Source organism: Myotis myotis, unplaced genomic scaffold (genome assembly GCF_014108235.1).
Source record: "Myotis myotis isolate mMyoMyo1 unplaced genomic scaffold, mMyoMyo1.p scaffold_m19_p_6, whole genome shotgun sequence".
NCBI lineage: Eukaryota > Metazoa > Chordata > Mammalia > Chiroptera > Vespertilionidae > Myotis > Myotis myotis.
In genome coordinates, this window is record NW_023416368.1 from 48,775,214 (window position 1) to 48,799,468 (window position 24,255).

General features: G+C 35.1%; 1 protein-coding gene and 1 pseudogene across 14 annotated transcripts in view; one reads left to right on the forward strand and one right to left on the reverse strand.

The window, feature by feature from the left end:
- The window catches only part of ELF2 (E74 like ETS transcription factor 2), a 95,620-nt gene that overhangs the window by 3,339 nt on the left and 68,026 nt on the right, over nucleotides 1-24,255 (reverse strand). For 10 of the 14 annotated variants that reach the window (XM_036314611.1, XM_036314612.1, XM_036314608.1 and 7 more), the window contains 6 exons: nucleotides 16,012-16,125; nucleotides 13,900-14,073; nucleotides 9,121-9,207; nucleotides 4,054-4,246; nucleotides 2,879-3,226; nucleotides 285-2,478 (listed from right to left, as the gene is read on the reverse strand). In XM_036314611.1, the coding sequence (XP_036170504.1) occupies nucleotides 1,851-2,478; nucleotides 2,879-3,226; nucleotides 4,054-4,246; nucleotides 9,121-9,207; nucleotides 13,900-14,073; nucleotides 16,012-16,125 (1,544 nt within the window). In that variant the 3' untranslated portion in view covers nucleotides 285-1,850. Of the gene's footprint in view, nucleotides 1-284; nucleotides 2,479-2,878; nucleotides 3,227-4,053; nucleotides 4,247-9,120; nucleotides 9,208-13,899; nucleotides 14,074-16,011; nucleotides 16,126-19,746; nucleotides 20,187-24,255 lie in introns of those variants that run through there. The other 4 variants (XM_036314615.1, XM_036314617.1, XM_036314620.1 and 1 more) reach the window with 3 other exon arrangements.
- LOC118658855 lies at nucleotides 4,677-11,073 on the forward strand (annotated as a pseudogene).

The window sequence follows — 24,255 nt, forward strand, 5'->3', positions numbered from 1 at the left end:
GGCAGCTGATCAATGTTTCTCGCTCATCGATGTTTCTAGCTCTCTATCTTTCTCCCTTCCTCTCTGTAAAAAATCAATAAAATATATTTAAAAAAAAAAGAAGTAGAATTTGAGATTAACTTTCAAATGGGATAAGAATCAGGTGAGGGTTTTTTTGAGCTTTTATTAAAAAGTACCATTAGGTATGTTTATGGAAAAGATAAAAAGATTACAAAGGGAGGTGTTAAAAAAAAATCTTTGTCAATTTAAGTATTATCAGATGAAATGAACAATTAAAGGCCACAAAATATTAAGTATCAGTTTATTTAAATTTCTAAAAGATGTAAAAATAGACAACTTTTCTTTGTAATAGAGCATTAAGATGTAGTCACACAACCTAGTCCGGTGTGAAATTCGGAAACTCCTGTAATTCCTCTGGACCTCCAGTTCCTCATGTGTAAAAGAGCCAGAATATTACTTGTTCTTCCTAACCTTCAGAAAGTATGATTGAGAAGCAAATGGTCTTGATTTAAAGTATAAATTCTTTAAGTGTGGCCAACATTAAAATAAATTCATTATGGTAACTAGAACATTATAGTTCGCGATTATAATTAGAAAGGAAGTGGCAACATGCAGTAATTTGCCAAATATTAATATAAAGAAAAAACAGAAGTAGGATTTCTTTAGTTGGAAAGGAGAAATAGGACCTCTATTCTTAACTAAAATGATGTCTCTATACTAGCTTTTGAATATTGTTAAAAATATCACCAGAGACCAAAATGCAAGATAAATTTCTATATTTCAGAAAACCTACTTGAATACACTTTGAAACAAGAGTACAACAAAATAGAATATACTTCAAATGTTGAATATACAAACTATTATAGTTCAAATTTGAACACTGGTACTTTCCCTCTTAAACTTCAACTAAAAAAAAAAAAAGGAAAAAAAGAAAGAAAACTCCAGGTATTAAGAATTACCTGACAAAAATTCATGCTGAGCCTTAACTTCCAAGTGACAGGAGAACAGAAACTGATATGTCTGCACAGATGACAGGGCTGAGTGACACAGGCATGTTACAGCAAAAGGCCAGAGCCAACTGTTAATTTGTCCACAATTAAGAAACTGACAGACTTAAACTACCATATAAAATGTTACATGTAAATTCTATAACAATACTGTGCTAGGTACAAGATTTTTAAAATTTTTCTTTTAATAAAAAAAGCTTTACACAAACAAGCCATTAGCTTATTTCAATAAAGAAAACCGAAAATTAGTCTAAGGCCTTTGTTTTAAATCAGCTTAAGCTATATGATATTTTATTAAAAAATCGCACTAGATCTTTTTTGCTATCCTCTTTCTGAAGCTTTTGGATCCATTCTTCAATTCACATTCTAAAATACCTACATTAGCAGAGTCTTCACATAGCACCAGTTAAGTGAGTTCTGTGTGAACACAGTAATAATTGCTGGTATGCATATAAAATGCACAAAAATTGCTATATGTAACAATGAGATCACCCATCCCAACCCCTCCCCATTGAAAACTGTAACCTCTTACAGAATGTTAGTGTTCCAAGTCTTAGTGTAACTTGACATTGTAGTGAGTTGCTTGGTCCCTTTCAATCCTTTTATTGATGGGTTCAGTTGTTTCCTAGGTAAGAGGCAGTTTTCTGTCAGCATCTCAACATGTAGTTCATTTCCCACTGAAACATGGGACAGGTAACTTATTTCCAGTAAGTTTGATTGTTTTCCTATATGCATTAAAAATGTTTTAAAGTCTCCTTTTGACTTTTCTTGATGACATCCCTTGCAAACATTTATGTTAGTACTGTTACTAACATGTCTAAAGTCCATGGCAGAGCTGCTCTTTTATTTCTCACATGTCACTAGTCCTTCCGTTTTCATAGTTACGGGCAGGGCAATAGCTGAAGGGGCACTGACAACCACTACATGGGTCACTGTCTTATTTCCGTCTGCTGGTTTTTCTTCTTGTACCAGCTGCAAAGTTTTCACGTCATGTTCCTGCTTTATTGTCACTGCCTCCGATTTAACCTCTGGCCCTTTTATGACCGCACTGATCACTCGGGGAGGAGTCTGGCCAGATGCCTGTTGAGTAGGCACTGATAGCCTCATTACAGGTGCACCATGGGCTATGGAAACAGGAGTAAGTGCTCTCACAGCCAGTGGGGTTCCAACAATGTTAATGCTTCCAGATCCAGTCAGATTTGACTTCGTCTGCAGTTGACACTGTGCAAGCTGTGTAGCTGGGATGGTGATAATTTTGGCAGGCTGCATGGTGATTTTGTCTCCACTTTCAGTAGAGGCTGGCATCACAGTAGGGATTGTCTGAATAACTACCTTTGGAGAGGTTGCTGTTGTTGGACTAGTGCTGGTTATTAATGGTGCACCTGCATTAACTGACTGAACTGCCACAGTTGAAATTTTCTGGCCCAACGATGTCATTACAACAGGAACTTGCATTGCCACACGAACTGTCCTAGTGAATTAAAAAGATTAGACTATATTTAATGCTAAATTAGAAATAGGTTTCTTGAGAAAATGATGAATGCAAATACAAAATGCATAAACTAGTGCTCCCAAATTTTCCGTATGTACTGACAAACCCCTAACATCTAGAATATGAACTACCATGAAATAAACATATTTAGAAAACTAAAGCCCATATTAAGTTCCATCTAGAAAACCATAAAAATCAATCCAGGTTAAATGAGACATCAACTAGTTTAATAACAACAAAGTACATTTAAAATATCAGGTACTTGTCAATTCCTGACCAACAGTGGGTTCCTAGAATGCTAATATTGAAAAAAGAACATATCGTTTTGCCAAGGAGTTTTCTAAAAAAGCAAATGCAACTAACAGTTTCCCTCACTTACCTTGGGGCTGCTGTCGCTGATACAGATGTGGTAGTAGTAGGAGACCTGGACGAAGCATCATGACCAGGGGAAGTGATATTCACAACTCTCGCTACTCCCTTCTCTGCTCTGGAGCAGTTTAGAGGAGAAGAGTTTTTCCCACCACGAACAGAGGTTGCTTTCAGGAGACTTTCTGCAGATAGCGACACTCGTTCTAATGACTTTTCATCAGTAGCTGCTGCCAAATCTTCATTGCAGGTTTCACTTTTGTCATCGTCTATGACCACTATGTTTTTGGGCATATCCTTGAACTGATAAACAAGCCTCTGTCCTTCAACCTTTGCAAGAATACCCCTTTGGTAATAATATCTGTAAGGAAAAAGAACTTAATGAATCAAGTTCTCCAAAACAAACAAACAAAAACCACCATGAAGAATGGGTAATAACAGAAACATGCACTTATTTCTGTAAAATAAGAAGGAGCTCTTCCTGCCTGGATTGTTCAAATGGCTGAGACTCATGAGTAGGAATGAAGTTGGAACCTGGTGCTGTAGGCCCTATAACCTTGAGATATATAAAGTAGCAAAAAGTTCATTCTTAAAGGAAGTAATTTAACCTAAATACAGACTATTTTACGAACACTGATAAAAATTCAACTCAGATTGAATACATAGATTACAAAAACAATCTGACGTAACATAGAAAAATAATTAAGCTGTGCTTAGGAGAGATTAATCTGTGGGATATGTGAACAGCGTCACATAAATAATGTACAAGGACCCTTAGAAAAATCCAAGTACACTACAAGTTTTGTGGTTTCTCAAACTGAAAAAACTTGAGAAATTTTCATATCAAGATAAATTCATTATAACAAATTCACAAGAACTGAAGCAAATTAACAATTTGGAGACCTTCATTTGGGTTTAATTTTCTTAAAGGCTGTAACTTAACTTTGTATTATGGAATAGTCCTAAATACAAAAGCACATTTTTCTGGAGAAACGAATTTTCCAATCATGTTGAATTTTAGACATCCAGACCAAACTCCTCTCTCCCCATCTATCTCCAAATCTAAGAAGCTTCTCTAGAATACCCTCCAAAATTAAAAGTTATCATAAATAAGGGATTTCCACAGCTAATAGACAATAGGAAGAGATGTATAAATTTTGTTTGAAACTCGTTCCTTCATGCTCTTACCTCAAAGCTCGTCCCATGGTTTCATAGTTCATGTCTGGCTTGTTCTTATGCTTTCCCCAAAGCTTAGAGACAGCCTTTGAATCTACAAGCTTGAATATGCCCTTTTCTCTCTGAGTCCACTTAATATATCGGGGACAAGTATTTTTATCTTGAAGTAGATCTAAAAGAAACTCCCACAAGTAGGTTGTGTTTCCTTAGAAAAACAATGATAGACATTGATTAAAAATTCATTAACATCATTAAAAGCAATATTTAATTGTGCTGGATAAAAATAAAATCATTTACTACTTGTAAACGCAAATGTACTAAGAGCCTGTCATTAAGTACTTGACTATATTGGCAATCTTTGTGGTGTCAAATTGTGTTGTCTAGTAAGTGATATAAAATATCTTTCATCATAACAAAATTCATAAATATACTTGTTTGCTGGATTTTTTTTTTTTTTTTAGAAAGCAAAAGGGAGAGGGATAGAAAGAAACATCGATGAGAGACAGATATCATTGATCAGCTGCCTCCTGCATGCCCCCCACAGGGGATCGAGCCTGCATCCCGGGTATATGCCCTGACCTGGAATCGAACTGGTGGCCTCTTGATTCCTGACTCAATGCTCAACCGCTGAGCTACACCAGCCGTGCTGTTTGCTGGTGTGTTTTTTTCTTTCTTTATTTTTTTTTTGTTTTCTTAGTTTCTTTCTTTTGTTTGCTGGATTTTTAAAATAACATCCTATGCATGTTTCCAGTTATGGTACTAATATAATCAAGATCCTACATTTTATACTATCATGTATTATCCTAGCCTAAATTTTGAGTTCAATAAAGGCAAAGGCATAATGCATAGTACGAAGTGAACTTAAAACAGAATCATATTTATTTACAGATTTAAACTCTGAATAAATTTATTTAAACTTGTATTTTTTATATAAGCTCAAATTCTATGATCAAAATTCATCAAAAGGCATTTATTAATTTGTTGAAAAGGGATGTTTCCTCCCACCACATTCCTCTCTCTGAAATAAAAAAAATATATATATATATACATGACTTTGAACTACATCACTTTCAACTACTATACATCAAGATGTATGGCTGGGAACAGCTGTGTTGGGGTGAAGAAGATGGCGGTCTCCTCAGGAGCTAAAAAGTTCCTTGTCATTTTCACTTGTTGGAAGAACTTAAAGGACAAAAAGGAGTAGGCGATGGTATGGTTAGCTGGAGCCTTGAAGATGATGAAGATATGACACAAGGTGGACAGGCATGATTATTGGGCCACCAAGGACAAATTATGAAAACAGAATACATAGCCTGAAAGTAGAATGTGGGCCTAAATACCCAGAAGCTCCTCTGTCAGTTAGACTTGTAACCAAAATTAATATGAATGGAATAAATAATTCCAGTGGAATGGTAGATGCACGGAGCATACCAGCAGTAGCAAAATGCCAAAATTCATATAGCATTAAACTTGTACTTCAAGAACTAAGATGTCTAATGATGTCCAAAGAAAATATGAAGCTTCCACAGCCACCAGGACAAACATACAATTAATTTTAGTGCATCTCAAACTTGTCTTAAATCAACAATCTTCTACTCATATTAATGTCTTGATTAAATATCACAATGCAAAATACCCACATATTAAGTAAAAGAATGCCAGCTGGTAAATATGACCTGGACATCTGTAAGAACATATTTAATATATGTATACACATTATGTTTTCAGGTAACAGGAGAAAAAATGCAGCACAATTTTTTTAAGGCACTGTCATTTCAACATAAACCTGGAGTATTCAAAATAGAATTCAGGTTTACAAGATGGAAGTATGGTGGTTTTTACTAAAAAGTAAAAATCTCAAGAAGGAAAAAGAAATGGCATGCTTTATCCATTTTGCTTAGTGAAAGCTTCAATTTAAATTGTCTAAAGTAGCAGGTACAATGAATATTGTCTCAAATTGTTTTAATTTTTGAAGTGGTGTGGGTGCTGACTACCAGTAGTATAAAAAATATGTCCAGGATTGTTTTGATATCTATATTTATAATAAAAAAATGTCATGGGGAAGGTCAATGAATTTCTGTTAAAAGCTGTTTGTGTTACATGTAAAAGACATGGTAAATATTTGTTTAGTCTTTGACAAACCATGCACTTAAGTTGAAGTGAAATCAGCAAAAAGGAAATAGGTGAATCGATATGTGATTTTTGAGATTAAAATTAGTCTTAAAATGTGGATCATGTTCTCAGAAACTGTGCCATTTCTATGATATTGATATGGTATATGGAAAGTACCTTGCTGAGGTAGCAAAGACTGGAATTGTAGGTCTTCATCTATAAAATTATTATTGTTTATCATGTTTTGTATGTTTCTTGTGAATTGGAATTTGCAGAGTACTTTAGAGAATTACTTAATTTTTTCTTTGCAGAAGGAGGAATCCCAAGTATTATATTTTGACTTTGTTTCACCAGAAATATATTAAGAACATGTTTGAATTTTAGCAATTTTTATAGAATTATAGATTGTAATTATCCAAATATACATTGTTTTTTATTTATTTTTTTTATGGTGACACTTTTTCTCCCAATGTTTTTATTACTGATAGGGATTAATTTATCCATTCCACTTGTCTTTCACTTTGGCATCTGTGTAATTCTGAACTGATGTTCTGCTTTTACCAAAGTGAGAGGTTTTGGGTAATTGTTTTTCATTTCAAACACTAGGTATACTACTTTGTTGAAAATACTCTTTTCTTATGGGTTCTCTGCACAAAATAGAAAGGTGGTCAGGTAACAAGGACAGATTTCTTAAACATGCCCTGACATGTTTTTGTCAGGTTCATTCATATCTAAAGCTTTGAGCTACTTATCATTAATATATTAAAGTCGGTGATAGTTTGTCTAAACTTTTAATTTCAACATGGCTATTCTGTTTTAAGTATCAAAGATGTTTTAAATAACACAGAGAATATATAGATACAAATTAGTGCAGGTATAATTTATTAAAATAGGTTTGAAATGAACTATTACCTTGGAATACATTCTGAAAACTTTTAAATTGTTAAGGGAGATTAAGTTGAATCACACTGATGTCATATACAGGAGTCTGATGGTTACTGATGGTCTAAATTAATCTCTTTAATAACTTCTTTTCCACTTCGAAAATGTGTCTTATCATATGTGGGTGCTGAATTATTATTATATTGGTGGGCTAAATTATTCATATATTGGTGGGCTGACACTCTGGGTACTCCTTGATCTTTTGTCCTCTTTCCTTTCCCCATTATCCACTAATTGTGAAGGTTTTTTTTATTTTTCCCCCTCAAGTATATGTTTGAGTTGGCCCTGTAATGTTTATTTCCCCTTTTTGTTTTGGGACTGTGGATCTCTGCTGAAATCTGCATGTGAAAGCAAGATCCATTTTGCATGTCACAATTAAGATGTATGTGGCAACCTAAGACACATTAGTTGATTATAGAAGTTAATACTGAACCACTCTTAATTGTAGTCACATTTCTAAGACAACAGTTTTAAAGCTATTTTCCTTCATCTGTTTTGTAAAGGGGCTAATGTTGTAGGAGTGTGTGGTATTAAATGAACTGTAAAACTGCATTTGAAAATTGTTTAAAAAGCTAGCAGATGAGCCTTAGGGGATGATCTTATATTAATAAAGATTACAAAAAGAAAAAAGAAAATATGTATGGCTGGGACAATGTTATTTTGTTTATGACCAGGGGATTATCAGGTCCTATGAGCAGATATAGTACAAGTGAGCAGAGAACTTATTCTGGAAGAAATTTTTATAGTAGGGATTTGAAAATGCTTCCGGATCTGCTGAATTAGACTCATCTATAATCCTCAGGTTATCTTGAAATGTTCCACCCCACTTCCCACTACCAAGCAAAATTGACAAATTCTATTTCTGGTTTTAAAGAAAAGAGAACTTAGAAAAAAAAAAAAGCCTTCTCTAACAGACCAGGTAGTTCTTTAAGCCTACTAGTATGTAGAATTATGATAACAATTCAGGTATGTTCTGGAAATCTGATAACTAAACATTTATCACTTTCACAAGTAAATATTTTCAAATTGAATAGTTGGGTAATTTTGGATTAATATATTCAAATTTATTCTATCCCCAACAGATGATAATTCTGGAAAGAAAAAACACTGGCTGGATTTTTAATCCAGGTATGACTTTAATAATTTTAATCTTTACATTACACCACGCTGCCTCAACTTTAATACAGGCCAAAATTTTTAAAAAAGGTAATTTCCTTCTGTTTCTTTGTTATGGGGTGGGGCCACAATGGCAGCAGCAGGCAAGCAAGCTACCAAGGACAGGGGTGTAAGAGTGAGCACCTCCTGCCAACCCAGAACCTCTTAGGTGGGGCCACATTAGTAACAAAGAAACAGAATTTCCGGAGGATGAGGCCCAGAAATCAGGATTTTAAAAAGATTCCCAGGTGATTCTAATGTGCAGCCAAGGTTGAGAACCACTGCTCTAGAACAAGCATGTCAAACTCAAAGGCTAACACGGGCCAATAAACGAGGCATGCAACCCGTGGGCCGCGAGTTTGACATGCTTGCTCTAGAACAACAGCTCTTAAGAAGGGTGTACATCAGATTCCACTTAAGACCTTTTCCAAAATAAGTGCTTACCCCTTTGCACTCCCCTCTTGTATCCATGGCTACAGAAACTCAGGTGGACAGGAGTGGGCATAGAGTTTGAAAAGCTCCCTGTTAAGTACTACTGAAGACAGTACTGTCCAGTCAGGGTAGCTCAGTGGTTAAGTGTCAACCAGGAGGACACAGTTTGATTCCCCATTAAGGCACAAGCCGGGGTGGTGGGCTCAAACCCCAGTAGGGGATGGGCAAAAGGCAGCCAATCAATGATTCTCATCATTGATGTTTCAATCTCTCCCCCTCCCTTCCCTTCCTCTCTGAAATCAATAAAATACATTATATATATATATATATATATTTTTTTTTTAAAGATAGTACTGCCACATGGGCACATACTAGAAATATTTCAGCTGACTGAAAAAAAAAATCATCTTGCCTCCAAAATAGCCTTCCCCAAATTACCTTTTCCTTCTCTGGGTTTCTTCTTTATACCCAACTCAGGAGAACCATTGGAAATTGGTGATTGCTGGGTCTTCGGTTTACGGCCAACTGAAAAAATAAGATAATGAAACCATACATTAAAAATAGTAATAAGAAGCATGATTAGCAGATTCTTTGATAATACATTATTCATGAAGACGAATTTGTATATTAATATATTCGGTATATATAAGAAGTCTCACTTAAGAAGAACATTAAAAGCACTTCTACAATTTTAGATTACAGCAGTTAGTTGGTAGTAATCTCAATGTATAAGGCAAGTCAGGTACTACTAACCTATTATTTACATGGTCAGAGCCTCAGCTTGCTAAACTTTTCCAATAATGTGGCAATGGAAACAGATTCTACTGCAAACTTTTTTTGTTTTCTGTTCTAGATGATTGTTACAAAAAGCTTTACCTAGTTACTGCAGAGGACCTGATAATCTCACAATCCCTTTGAGTTCAAATGAGAAAAGGTAAAAACTATTATTTTAAACACTCTCTACTGCTCTGAGCCAATCAATTCACCAGAATTTAAGCATGTGTTTAAATTTCCCTCAAATATGCTGGTACACTATAAAGGTAAGAAAATCTTCCAACTAATTATGTCATATGTCTAGTAAATGTTTATCTTCTGTGTTTTTTAAAAATATATTTTTATTGATTTCAGAGAGGAAGGGAGAGGGAGAAAGAGAGAAACATCAATGATGAGAGAGAATCACAGACTGGCTGCCTCCTGCACACCCCACACTGGGGATGAGTCTGCAACCCAGCGCCTGTCCTGACTAGGAATGGAACTGTGACCTCCTGGTTCATAGGTCCACACTCAACCACTGAACCACGCAGACCAGACTCTAGTAAATGTTTATGTCCTTATTCTTGTTTCTCCTTGCTTCTGTCAGAAGGCTCCCTCAGACTAGCATCCATAATGAACAGAAAAGCAATAGCTATACTTCTCTACCCTAAAGAAGGCATAAGCCTGAAATGCACTGTATTCAATTTTCAGCACTGATGAATGAATGCTGGCAGGTGAAGAGAAGCCTCCACAAAGAGGTTGGGAATATTCACATATATTATCCAGTAGTCCTCCCTTATCTGTGGGAGATACCTTCAAAGATTCCAGGTGGATGCCTGAAACTATGGAAAGTACTGAACCCTATATACACTATGTTTTTTCCTATAAATACATACATACTTTTTCACTTAAAGGAAGCACTTTAGGGCTTCTCTTTGGCATATCTCAAGTGCCAACATCACTACTCTAGTGCTTTAGGGCCATTATGAAGTAAAAATAAGGGTGACCTGGACACAAGCATTGTGATACGACAGTCAATCTGATAACCGAGATAGCTACTAAATTTAATGGGCAGTGAGCATATATACAGTGTGGAGATGCTGGACCAAAGGATTGACGTCCAGGGCTGGAAGGCTCAAAATTTCATCACACCACTCAGAACTGTCTGCAATTCAAATCTGATGAATTATTCATTTGTGGACTTTTTCATTTAATGTGTTCAGACCTGGGTTGACCATGGGTAACTAAAACCATGGAAAGCAAAGCCAGGAATGAGGAGACTGCTGTATTTTCAGAGATCTTTGATGTTACTATTGCTGTTTTGGGGTGCCATGAATCACACCCACATAAGCCAGTGAACTTAATTGATAAATGTTATGTGTGTTCTGACTTCTTCCACTAGCTGATCCCCATCTCTCCCCTCTCCTCAGACCTCCAATTCCTTACAATTCCAATTGTAAGGAATTGCCACAGCCACCACAACCTTCAGTGACCACCACAACCTTCAGTGACCACCACCCCCATCAGTTAGTAGCCATTAACATCATGGCAAGGTCCTCCACCAGCAAGAAGATTCCAACTTGCTGAAGGCTCAAGTGATGGATAGCATTTTTTAGCAATAAAGTGTTTTTAATTAAGGTATATACATTGTTTTTTTTTAAGCTATAATGCTATTTAATACACACTTAATAGTATAAACGTAACTTTTATGTGCACTAGAAACCAAAAAAATTGAATTGTGTGACTCACTTTATTGTAATGGTCTGAAACTAAACCAGTAATATCCGAGGTATGCCTGTATATTATTACAGATTTTGTGACTGTCATACACTGGGATTTATTTTGTCACTCTACTCTTCATTAGCAAGGACTATTTTCAACCAAATAAAGAACTAAATTAAGGTCCCTACCTTAATTTATATCTTCAAATGCATAAATACTATGATCTAGGATTTCATTATGTTAATTCTAATCAACAAGAAGTATGCTTTGCCAAAATAAAAACAGCAAGTTCACTGGTTTCCTTGTTAAAATAGAATTTAATTTCTCAATGTAAATGATATTTATATGTACAAATCAATCAGTAATAATACAGACATCTTTACTGTATCCTACATCACAAAATAGCCCACTTCCTTAATGGAAAGGTTAGTCCATAAAGCAGTGGTTCTCAACCTTGGCTGCACATTAGAATCACCTGGGAATCTTTTTAAAATCCTGATTTCGGGCCTCATCCTCCGGAAATTCTGTTTCTTTGTTACTAATGTTGTGGCATAACAAAGAAACAGAATTTCTGGAGGATGAGGCCCGAAATCAGGATTTTAAAAAGATTCCCAGGTGATTCTAATGTGCAGCCAAGGTTGAGAACCACTGCCATAAAGGCTTACTTTACTTTCTTATAAAGCAACATTTCCCAAACCATATTACTTGAGAAACAGGTTATTCATCAGTAGGAAAAGGGTTCTACAGTCAAATAAACTTTTTGGAAAACTGCATGCTATCTTCCCTTAGAGATTCACAACACACGAGTATATTACACAATCTCTAGAAATACAAAAGACCATGCTATTAAAAAATAACCTACCTAACTATATGTCCTAAATGTACTTAAACACAAATAAATAAGTGAATAATGATGTTATATGTAATTCTTAAATTAAGGCCATCTGTTTTTTAAATATATAAAATCAGAATTAAATTCGCAAATTATTTCCTGGTTTATATCAAACCACATAGGTTAATTCTGCATATCACTGATTTATCTAGAGGTCTTGGTACCCACCCTAAATGTTCCCAGATTTTCATGAACTTTTCTATCCTCTTATAAACCTAAATATTTCTTTGTCATAGCTCCCATTGGATGCAATCAGCCAAAGGCTACAGTGGGCAAACAAGGGTATTAATATGTATGTCTTTTGCTTTTAAACATTTACAGCAGGAAGTGATTCTTCCTTTTAAATTTTGTCATGTATTCATACCTCTCAAGATATATATAACCTATTAGAGGCCCGGAGCACCAAATTCCTGCACTCCGAGGGAGTGGGCGTAAGCCATCACTCGGACATCCTTAGCGCTGCCGTGGTGCCGCTGTGCTCGCCAGCTGTGAGCCTGGCTCAGGGCTTCTGGCTAAGTGGTGCTCCCCCTGTGGGAGCGCACTGACCACCAGGGGGCAGCTCCTGCATTGAGCATCTGTCCCCTGGTGATCTGTACCCATCATAGCAACTGGTCTTTCTGCTGTTCAGTCGATTTGCATATTGGCCTCTTATTATATAGGATATTAGAGGCCCAGTGCACGGATTCGTGCACCACTGGGGTCCCTCGGGCTGGCCTGCACCCTCTCGCAATCTGGGACCCCTCGGGGGATGTCAGAGGCCCAGTGCACATATTCAGCCCAATCCTCACAGGCTAGGCCAAAGAATCCGTGCACTGGGCCTCTAGTATGCATATAAGATCTTTGGTTAATCTCTTCCCGCCCTCCCTCCTCCCCTTCCCTCTGAGATTCATCAGTCTGTTCCATGTTTCCATGCCTGTGTGTTGAGTGTCCACCCCTGGTGGTCAGTGTGTGTCATAGCTACTGTTCGAACAGTCTAACAGTTACTTAGGCTTTGTATTATATGAGGGAAGGCACTCTGACTTAATCTTCATTGTATCACTCACAGCAATAAGCACAGACCTGGGAACATCACATCAATCTGAAATACTTCTAATAAAGAAAAGAAAAACATCATTATTTTTAATAAAAGTTTTCCTTATTTTTGCCTTTGTTTTTTCTCCCATTTTAAAATGTGAAGAAAGAAGAAAGAAGAATTAGATGAGTACCAATTTGTATAAGATGTCATTTCAAGTTTTACCTTTGACTCAAACAGGAAAAGGATCCATTACTGCCCATCTCCTCAGGATGTTGGAGATGTGCTGGAGCCTTGTGCCTCACCTACCAGGATCAGGTGAGTGATGTCCCAGCAGGAGACAACTAAGCGGAAAGACTCTTTCTCTTTACTCACCAGTGAGTTTATTTCATTTATAGAGCCCTATTGGCAATCTTGGTATTTAAAAGAAGGCATGGGGGGGGGGGGGGGGAGGTATCGAAAAAAAAGTTGTGCTTTTATTTTCATGTCCACAAAAGAACAGGAAGACAGGAGTATGAAAAATAGAGAAAGATTAAATTCCTTTTATAAAAAGTAACCAAGTACCTAAAAGGACCACAAAGTAGACAAATGTGCAGTGAATCTCTGATTTTCCTACTGTGTGTCCAACACTCATTATGATCTCATTTTCACGCAACTACTTTTAGGGCTTAAATACTAACTCCTTTTAAACAGTATGAACATGTTAAAATACAAAATGAAAATCTTAATTTGTTGATTCTTTGAGAATATCTAGTTAAGATAACAGCAATCATAAATCTACAGTATATATTTCATATAAAAAATTTCATCCACCCTTCCAGAAATTTATATACTCTACCTTTTTTCTTTTTCATTGGTTCATGGCTATCAGGTGATGTAGGAATAGGAGAGGTATCCATTGGTTCAGATTCTTCAGTTGACACCTCCACTACAGTTTCTGTAATGACATCTGGCCTCATAGCAGCATGGATAAATTCTGGAGTTGATACACAAGGAGGGACAAACACTTCCACTATAAAAAAAAAGTTGAAAAATTAAAATTTCCCACCCCCATTAATGCTTCTTACTGTGGACAATTCAATACTTAATAGAAGTGAGGTTTAATAATTCATCAAACCAGGGTAAGAACTTGAAGTTAACTTGCTGAATATGCAATATGATCGAAAGTATGTAAGAAAATAAAATGCAAGAAAAATCAACTTAAAAAAAAAAATCAACTTAAAGAAAATGTTAATCCTCTGGGTAAGGAGGGGAGATGAGTAGTCACCTTCCGGTCTTCACACTTTTATATACAGAGTGGGGCAAAAGTTAGTTTACAGTTGGAAAATAATGCAATAATTAATAAATAATAATACAGGAACTCTGTATTTCACGTACTCACAACTGTAAACCTACTTTCTTCCCACCCTGTATTTTTAAGCACATTGTAGATGACTGTATTATTTTGACAATTGGGAAAATATTTGAAAATAAAATAATGAGTTCTTTAATACTTTCTGTCCATGAACCCATCATTTTCTAACTAGGTAATTCATGCACATAGTATAAAATTTAAAACATTTAATAAATGATTTCAGTGATAAGCACTTATAATTCATTTTAAAATATGAAAAAGAAAATATGCTCATTACAGCCCAATGAATATTTTTGATATTTAAAGCTTTATTTGCCGAAACCGGTTTGGCTCAGTGGATAGAGCGTTGGCCTGCGGACTGAAAGGTCCCGGGTTCGATTCCGGTCAAGGACATGTACCTGGGTTGTGGGCACATCCCCAGTAGGAGATGTGCAGGAGGCAGCTGATCGATGTTTCTAACTATCTCTCTCCCTTCCTCTCTGTAAAAAATCAATAAAATATATTAAAAAAAAAAAAGCTTTATTTAATGAAACAGCCCTGAATTTTGGGTCACTAAAACAGTACATAAAGATTGCTATTTGGCACTCTATTACACACAATAATGTTGTCCCGGCTTTCTTCCAATGTGCATAAATAATCAGGATGACATTTCTATTTCAATAAAGAGACAGTTAATACCTACTCTCATGGATTAACACACCGACCAATATGTCCTAATTTTCTTTTCATACTTGTGAATACATAGGATTCCTATTTTACTTTAAAAGTCTGGTTACTCTTAGTATTTATTGTAAAATCCTGTAAGAAGAAGGTCCAGCCCAGATGTGTGGCTCAGAGGTTTAGCACTGACCTATGAGCCAAGAGGTCACGGTTTAATTCCCAGTCAGGGCACATGCCCAGGTTGCTGGCTCAATCCCCAATAGAGGGCATGCAGGAGGCAGCCAATCAATGATTTTCTTTCATCATTGATGTTTCTATCTCTCCCTCCTTCTCTCCCCAAAATCAATAAAAATATATTGAAAAAAAGAAAGAAGAAGGAGGTTCAAACTTACTGTATCAAGTTAAATTAACATCAGAATATTAAAATTAGGGCAAATGAAAATTAGGACAACATAAATCTCAAAGGCAGCCTTAAAGAAAAAAAGGGACCAAAAGAAAAGAAAAACTCACAGCCTGAAGGGAGTATAAGGAAATGGTGGAAGCATCCTCTCCTCTCCACAATGTATGGTTCCCTGGAGTCACTTTAACACAGACTAAAGAATTGAAAGTGGTCATAGGAGGCAAACACCCATCTGCCATTCACTTAAGGACTATTGTACAAAGGTTTATAAATTTACCCAGAGTTAAGGAAGACATGATAGTCTAAATAGCAACTTAATAAACTTTTGTCTATCTATACTGGGCATTCATTTATTATGAAAATTAAGTATTTAAGACTTGGGTACTTTGACAAATAAAGATCAAGTACTGCTGTCACAGGTATTCATGTATAACCCATCTTGAGAACATCAACAATGCCCCTGTATCTTAAAAAACTTCATTCTAGATACATGAAGTGATGTGACAGGTTTAATATAAATAGGGAAATTCACATACCAGGACTTCTTGAATCCCTCAAGCAGGTAGGAGATTCCATATGAAGCAGGGCTTCAGCAGCTTCAATTGTCTTATCTGTACAGTGTGCATTACTGCTATGAACTGATGCTTCCACTGGGGGGAAAATAAGTTCTACTTAATTAAAAATGCACTGAACACATTACTAAATTAAAACACACTGCTGTAGAAGACATAACTACAAATTAATTCTCATGTGCATGACTCTAAGTCACTGATATACATTAGTTTATGTAAATTATTTATAGAGATGCTTTAAACAACAAACAATCTAGTATTCTCACTTTGTAAAATGAATGCTAACTATAAAGCAACTGAGATTGGCTAGCAATTACTGAGAAATTTCTGAAACTTATCCAAAGGAAAACAAAGAAAAACCCTTACAATTTTAAACCTGTATCAATTTTAGGCCAAAACTAACCTATGGAGAAAAAGGATGGTTGTGAATTAACAATCCTAAAGTCAATTATATATTTTAATATACTGTTACTAAAATCAGGGGTCATGATATCAAAATTAGTCAGAAACACATATTTCTAAGTTACTTTAATGAATTAAATTCCTACAGACCCTCCTGGGTGTGCGCATTAGCTGCGGCACCAAAGCATGTGGGAATTTCCTTCACAATAACCTTGCTCTCTCCTTCAGGTGTTACCCAAGAAATTTTTTTTAAAAGAGTTTTTATGGTTTGGTTTTGTTTTCCATGAATCTTTTTTTAATTTTACCACCTTTTGTAACTCTCTCCTTGAACTGAGTTTATTGCTTTGCTGATTGAATTATTTGTGAAGCAGTAAAGTGTACGGCAGAGGTTTGGACTTCCAGGTCTAAGAGCTTGAGTTCTAGCCTCTGCCACTTCTACCAGTACTTTCTGTTACCCTAGGCCAGCAATTTACTTTCTTGTAAGGCGGGTTTCCTAATACAAAACAGTAGTGAGGTGACTCCCATAAAAAGCATACACATAGATAAAAATTCAATAAACTCTTTGAGATCAGAGTGGCTATATTAATTCATCTTCATATCTGTTTTAGTTCCTAACAGAGACCTTTCATATAGTACGCAGGCAAGTATGTCTTTTATGTATTGAAATTTAAGAACAACCCAATGACCCTACAGGAAAATAGGCAATTCAAGAACAAACTTATTATCTTAATGAAATATTAATTTCATATCCTGATTTAAAACACTGAATGTTTACTTGGTGAAGGGTTCTGCAACATGAATATGTAACAGTTTCTAATCCTCTAAAGGAACTAAAAGAAAGTATTTATACAAATTCCATAAAACCATATTATAAACCCACAAGTTCTACACACTTAAGATATGAATCTTTTAAAACTGTTTCCAGGAAACTTTTAATTGAAAAAAAAAAAATTCACTTAGTCTCAAAATTCCCCAAATGCTCAGCCTTAAACACCAGTCGTTTGGAGACCATTTATTTAAAAAAATCCAGTGACTGTTTTTACCACCTGTTGCACATCATCCACACTCTCAACCAAGGTACTGGGTCTCTCCAGTTGCTCTGTCCATTTATGGAAATCTGCTCAAAGCTGACCGGTTCCAGAGAGGCAGCCAAACCTCTAAGTAAATCTATCTTTAGGTGACCCTGCTTACTCTTATCTGCAGCTTCACTGAAGCAAAGGATTCAATCAGTCCTTCCAGCTCAGCTTTAAGAAACTCAGTATTAGTAAGTATAAATATGCTGCGGTTCTCAAGTATATTCTTCAAAGTACCTCCCTATAATACTCACATACATAAAGAATCCTGGTAAGCAAATTCTCAAGTTTTTAAAATTTATACCAGGAACTTCATTCTCTTCAAGGTCTGCTTGTGTTGCAATTTAGCTGTTGTCTTAGCTGCTATTAATAAACCATCCAGGGTAAACTAATTCCTTATGTAATTGTATTAAGACATACCCTAAAAACTACCGTATTAAAATCAGAGCTTCAAGTATTTGATAAAATACAGCAATAGAATTATATCAGATTTTCAAGTTATAAAACAAAAATGAAATATGTCTAGCAATTATACATTATGTTGCCGAGTCCTTAAGTAGTTTGAGGTACATTTTCAAGACCATAATTTCATATTAGTTATGTCAGTGGAAATTATTTTCTTGCCTCTATTTCTGACCTCAACATATTATATTTTCCCAGAAATTTTCTATTTATAGATTAAAACAAATAAAATACATACAAATTTAAGGAGAAAACTTATTTATTCATACTTTAAATGTAGGATGGGAATATACATAAGTTTTCTATGAAGTATCAATCAGAAGATCTAATTATATACAATCGACAAATGGTTGTTGAGCATTTCTCACGATGCCATAAAACTGCGATAAGTGTAACTAGATCACTGGCCTCGTGTAGCTAGATAATGACAAAACATAAATGGAAGTAAAATATTTCAAAACTAAATGAAAGTGCAAAATTAATTTAAAGTTACTCTGTAAGCTAAGTTTGTTTAAAAGGAGTGCTGATTTCTTTCTTTTATGCTTATTTTATTTTTTGTCATTTTTATTTACTAAAATAACCCTAAGCACCTATTTAAGAAATGAACACCTAAGAAATCAAAATCACTTAGATCAATTTACAGTAATGTACCCATGATAGTTTCCAAGAATATTTCACCCATTTTATAAAAAGTGACACTATCTTCTCCCTTTTCTTTCATTGACATAAGTCAACAAGTTGTTTTTTTTAAAATATATTTTTTACTGATTTCAAAGAGGAAGAGGGAGAGAGAGAATCATTGATTGGCTGCCTCCTGCAAGCTCCCCACTGGGGATCAAGCCCACAACCTGGGCACGTGCCCTTGACCTGAATCGAACCTAGGACCTTTCAGTTCGCAGTCCAACGCTCTATCCACTGAGCCAAACCAGCTAGGGCAACAAGTCATTTTTTATAACAGGAATTTAAGAGAGATTTGTCCTCTTCAAGTTTCTGTAATTTTCAAAAACTTTTTAATACTAGATGTCCTGCTCAATAATTCAAACACAATTTAAACTAAAAATTTTACACAACTCTTAAGGATAAACATAAATTTAACAGTTTTGTGTAATCAAAGTAAGCAAACTATAAGCAATGGCTGAAAATTCCTTTTTTCTCACTTAAAACCTGACTTGCTGGAGTCTATCTAAACCTATGTATAAAAAATGTGGGAGCCCTAACCAGTTTGGCTCAGTGGATAGAGCATCAGTCTGCGGACTCAAGGGTCCCGGGTTCGATTCTGGTCAAGGGCATGTACCTTGGTTGTGGGCACATCCCCAGTGGGGAGTGTGCAGGAGGCAGCTGATTGATGTTTCTCTCTCATCGATGTTCCTAACTCTCTATCCCTCTCTCTTCCTCTCTGTAAAAAAATCAATAAAATATATTTTAAAAATGTGGGAGAAAATAATAAGCAACTCATTTTAAAAATAGAAACAATGAAGCTAAAAGTAATCTAAGAGTTTTTTTCTAGTTAACACTACTAGTTGGTGTTGCTGGTAAATACTCCTTGAAGAAATAAATCTATCAAATAAATTTCAAAACTATTTTAATTTTAATCATAGGGCCATTAAATTTGCTTATGCCTTCTTTTACCATTGGTAAGAGGTCTTCTTGTTTGTTTCTAGCTTTCTAATCAACTGGTGTTTGTATGGTAGATTATTCCAGACTCACTCAACAGCTGTTACTAAATACCAAACTTGGTAATTAAGTCTGACAAGAGACATACCTCTCAGCTTTGCAGAAGAGAATGCTGGCAATGGACCTAGTTCATAACAATGTTCTTAAAAGTCAAAAATGTAACTTGATAGCAATTTAACTTAAGAGCAATGGGAAAAAAAATCAGAAAACACTTCATTAGGTGATAGTGGTATCCCCCTACAAGCAAGACCATAAACATTACAAGGTCATCACTCAACTATCTGATCTACCACACCTTATCCTCTAATGCCCCAAGGCTATGTATGACATAACGGGTGAGTGAAGAATATGAATGAATGCTATGAAAAGAGGGAAAAGGTAAAGGCCTGGGACATTCTCATCTTTACCTGTTCCCCTTTAACTTTCTCATCAATAGTTGTTATAAGGTTTAAAAGGGAAAGAAAATAAAATTATTTTCTAAAGTAGAGCTATGTGATAAAAACATAACATGAGCCAGGCCAGCATGGCTCAGTGGTTGAGTGTGGAACTATGAGCCAGGAGATCACCGTTCGAGTTCCAGTCAGGACACATACCCCAGTTGTGGGCTCCATCCCCGATGTGGGGCATGCCAGAGGCAGCTGATCAATGATTCTCATCATTGATGTTTCTCTCTCCCCTTCCCTTCCTTTCTGAAATCAATAAAAATATATTACATATATAAAACATGAGCTACATATAATTCTTAAATTTCGTTATATTAAAAGCAGGTCAAATTAATACCTTTCATTTAATCCAGTATATGCAAGATGTCATTTCAACATGTAATTGACAAAGTTTTCCACTGCTAAGTTTTTACATTTAAATTAATTAAAATTTTTAAAAATCCAGTTTCTCACCCACATTTCCTGTACTCAATAGCCTCAAGTGGCTAGTGGCCACAGTACTGAAAAGTGTTTACTAAATAAAACTATATTTCAGCTATTCTCAAACTTTTTTGGTAAAAGGGCCCCTTTACATCCAACTTAAGGGCTGCCAAGATTTTGTATGTATAAATAGTTCTATGTGTATTTATACTGTTTGAAATTAAATCTATCAAAACTTCAAAATATTTATTAACTCATTTAATTAATCCAATACTTGTAAACATAAGTAACACTTTATGCAAAATAACATTTCTTTTTTTTTTAATATAGTTTTATTGATTTCAGAGAAGAAGGGAGAGGGAGAGATAGAAACATCAATGATGAGAGAGAATCATTGATTGGCTGCTTCCTGCACACCCCACACTGGGGATGGAGCCTGCAACCTGGGCATGTGCTCTGACCAAGAATCGAACTTCAACCTCCTGGCTCATAGGTCCACACTCAACCACTGAGCCAAAATAACCTTTCTAAAGCAAAAAAAATTCACTGAGTAGCTTTGTTTTACACTTTTACAAATCTTTTAAATACATGGTGGAAAACAGTTGATCTCTTATTTGCTTCTTCATTCAGTATGCTGGAGTATCAAGTCATGTAGCCTCCAGAAAACTCCTCAGAACACTTGTGAAAGTGAAAAGGTAAATATGTAATGTCTTAGTATTATTATGAAAACAATTTTGACTTCACAGACTCCCAGAATTCCAAGACCAGAAATTTATGTTTTTTAGAACTGCAGCTGTAATTTGTAATCAAATGTAATTATATAATAAGCACCCAAATTCTATCCCCATGTTTCTGTAAGTTTTAACTTCTAAACATAAACATCAAAGTATTCATTTCCATAAGCACAACAATATTTTGTCCACTTCCACATAAGAGATTTTTTAAGTTTCTCATAAATATTTCTTTGCAACCTTTTGAACATTTAATTTACATGTAACACAGAGTTTAAATAATAACCAAGAACACTCTCATGCCATTTAATTTACATGTAACACAGAGTTTAAATAATAACCAAGAACACTCTCATGCCTGCCCCGTGCACCAACCAAATTTATTTCTGAAGGAAATTGTTTTGTTGAATTATCCTGATTGACTACACTGATGTTACTCTTTAACTCAGTTTTTCTATGACTTTTAGTACTAATGCTGCAATGAATTCATAAAAGTAATTTCTTAAACAGTTTCAAGTAAATTTTTAAAAAAGTTAACGCCATTCTTGCCCTGGCCTGTGTTTCTCAGTGGTTTGAGCTTGGGCCTGTGGCACAGTACCTGGGTTGCAGATTGATCCCCAGCCCCAGTAGGGACAAGTGCAGGAGGCAGACACTGGTGTGTCTCTCTCACATCGATGTTTCTCTTTCTTTCTCTCTCTCCTTCCCTTTCACTCTCTCAAAAGTACATACATACATACATACATTAAATAAATAAATAAATAAATAAAATAAAATAAAATAAAATAAAATATCCTCCGGTAAGGATGGTAAGGATTAACAAAAACAAGTTAATGCCATTCTTTGTTTTATTTCAACATATGCTTCATCTTTTCACATCCTGTTAAACTTTTTCCAGATTGATACGGACATTCCAATATATAGTAAATTAGAAATAAGATTTTCAAGTGCAAATTTCACAATGAATTTTGACAAACCAGACACATTTGTTTTGTTAGTAAAAATACTTAGGCTAAATCTCCAGAAAAAATTCCCTCCTTCAATTTAATAACTGCCTTAAAGTAGAACAAAGCTTCTGGTGACTCTACTTCTCAATTCTCAAAAAGAAGAAGAAAAAAAGAAGTCAAGAATATTTGAGAATAAGAAGGCAGAATATTTTAAATTGAAAATCTTCAAGAAAAATCCAGATTATACATACACAATACTTTTGCTGAAATATTAAGGGACATTCTTTTTTTCCTATAGACATCTATTTTTCCTATAATAAGCTATATATATGTACATACTAGAAATGAGCCTAAATTATTAAGTAAATTATATCATAGTCATTTACATAACCTTAGACATATTCATTCACATGGCATAATGTAAAGAAATCCAAGAAAAAGAAAAGTCTTCACTTCCTATTAAATATTTGAGCCACTTATAATTTCAGAACTTTGAAAGTTATTATAGACCACCTAATCAATCCTAATGAAGCCTTAAAGAGTCCAGAGATAGTTTAGTGACAGCCAGATATGTAGGTCCTCTTCTCCTGACTTCAGAAGTAAGGTTCTTTCTCATATGTTGCCAGTGAAAGTTTTATCAAGTATGTCAACTCTTTTTATGTTAAAATGATTTTTAATAACGAAGCTTACTTATTTCATTCTTTACTCAAACTCTTCTGACAGCATGTTTATAACTAAAGCTGAAGTTGATAGCTAACTAAAGTTGATAGTTAAGCCTCTAAAGGAGGAAAGTAAAAGCAAAATATATGCTCTAGCACCTTTATAACAGTGTTAACATATAACAATATTAAGTGCTTTATACTTGCTTAGAAAAAAAGTTTAGCAAACAATATTCAACTGAAAATCTTATCTCCTCCATAACTTTTCCTTACTATCAGTCATTCTACACTAATCATCAACCCATTATATCAATCACTGTATATACCTATGTAGATTTGTATCTGTCTCCTCAATTTGACTGTAAAATCTTTGTGGAAGGATGATGTGTAACACCTGACAACTTCCCTCAAGGGAATTAAAAAGGTATCATCTCATCCATTTTACAATGACAAACATTATAAACTACTCTCCCACTGTCACTGGAAACTGGCAGCAATAAAAATTTAGATCCCTGGTTCTACATTTCCTGGGCCACCTTTCCTCCCAACTTTAACTCACTGAATAAACCTAGTGTAAATCAGCAAACCTATCTCAAGTTTCCTTCTAAAATAGGACTTGTAAAGGAGCTTCAGATTACATGAACATAATTGAGGAAATAATTTGAAAACAATTATACATAAAACATATTTACAAGACATTAAAATCATGAAGTAAACTTCAATTGTAAGGTTTATATGTACTAAGTAAATGCAGTAGGGCTGCAAGTCGGCTTTTAACTTAAAAACCACCACCACCACCACCACCACCACCACCACCACCACCACCACCACCACCTTAACCAAGGAATATAAAATATTTGTATTTTCAAACTGTAGGCTGCCTATATGTATCCACTCCAAGCAAAATATCTACAGTTCACATTCAGTTTCACTAATAACTCTAAAAGCTTATAAAAAAAAAATGTATCTTCCATAGACAAAATTAATCCCTTCACCTTTACAATATTTTTCAAAGTTCTAACTGCAGAGGTTATTCTAAGGTTCTCTCCATATGTTCAAAACCACTGGAACCATTTTCTGAAATGTACATGTTTATCACTCACAGAAATATCACTGACCCAATCAATCCTACAAAGCCAATAATTCCATCCCTTAATTCATATTATGTTATTAGTGAACTGAGCATACACAAAGGAACCAAGTTCTCTTTGTACGCTACCTCTTATTCACTAAGTTCTTGCTCTGATCAGAAAATAACTGGCAAATGTGTTTTAATCACTACTCAGTAAACTGATTTTTTCCCTAAAGACCCTTAAAACGTCTTGTATTGCATTTTACAGAATAAAGATTGGTCACTCATGTGTTATACCATACATACGGTTACAGTATTCCAGAGTTTC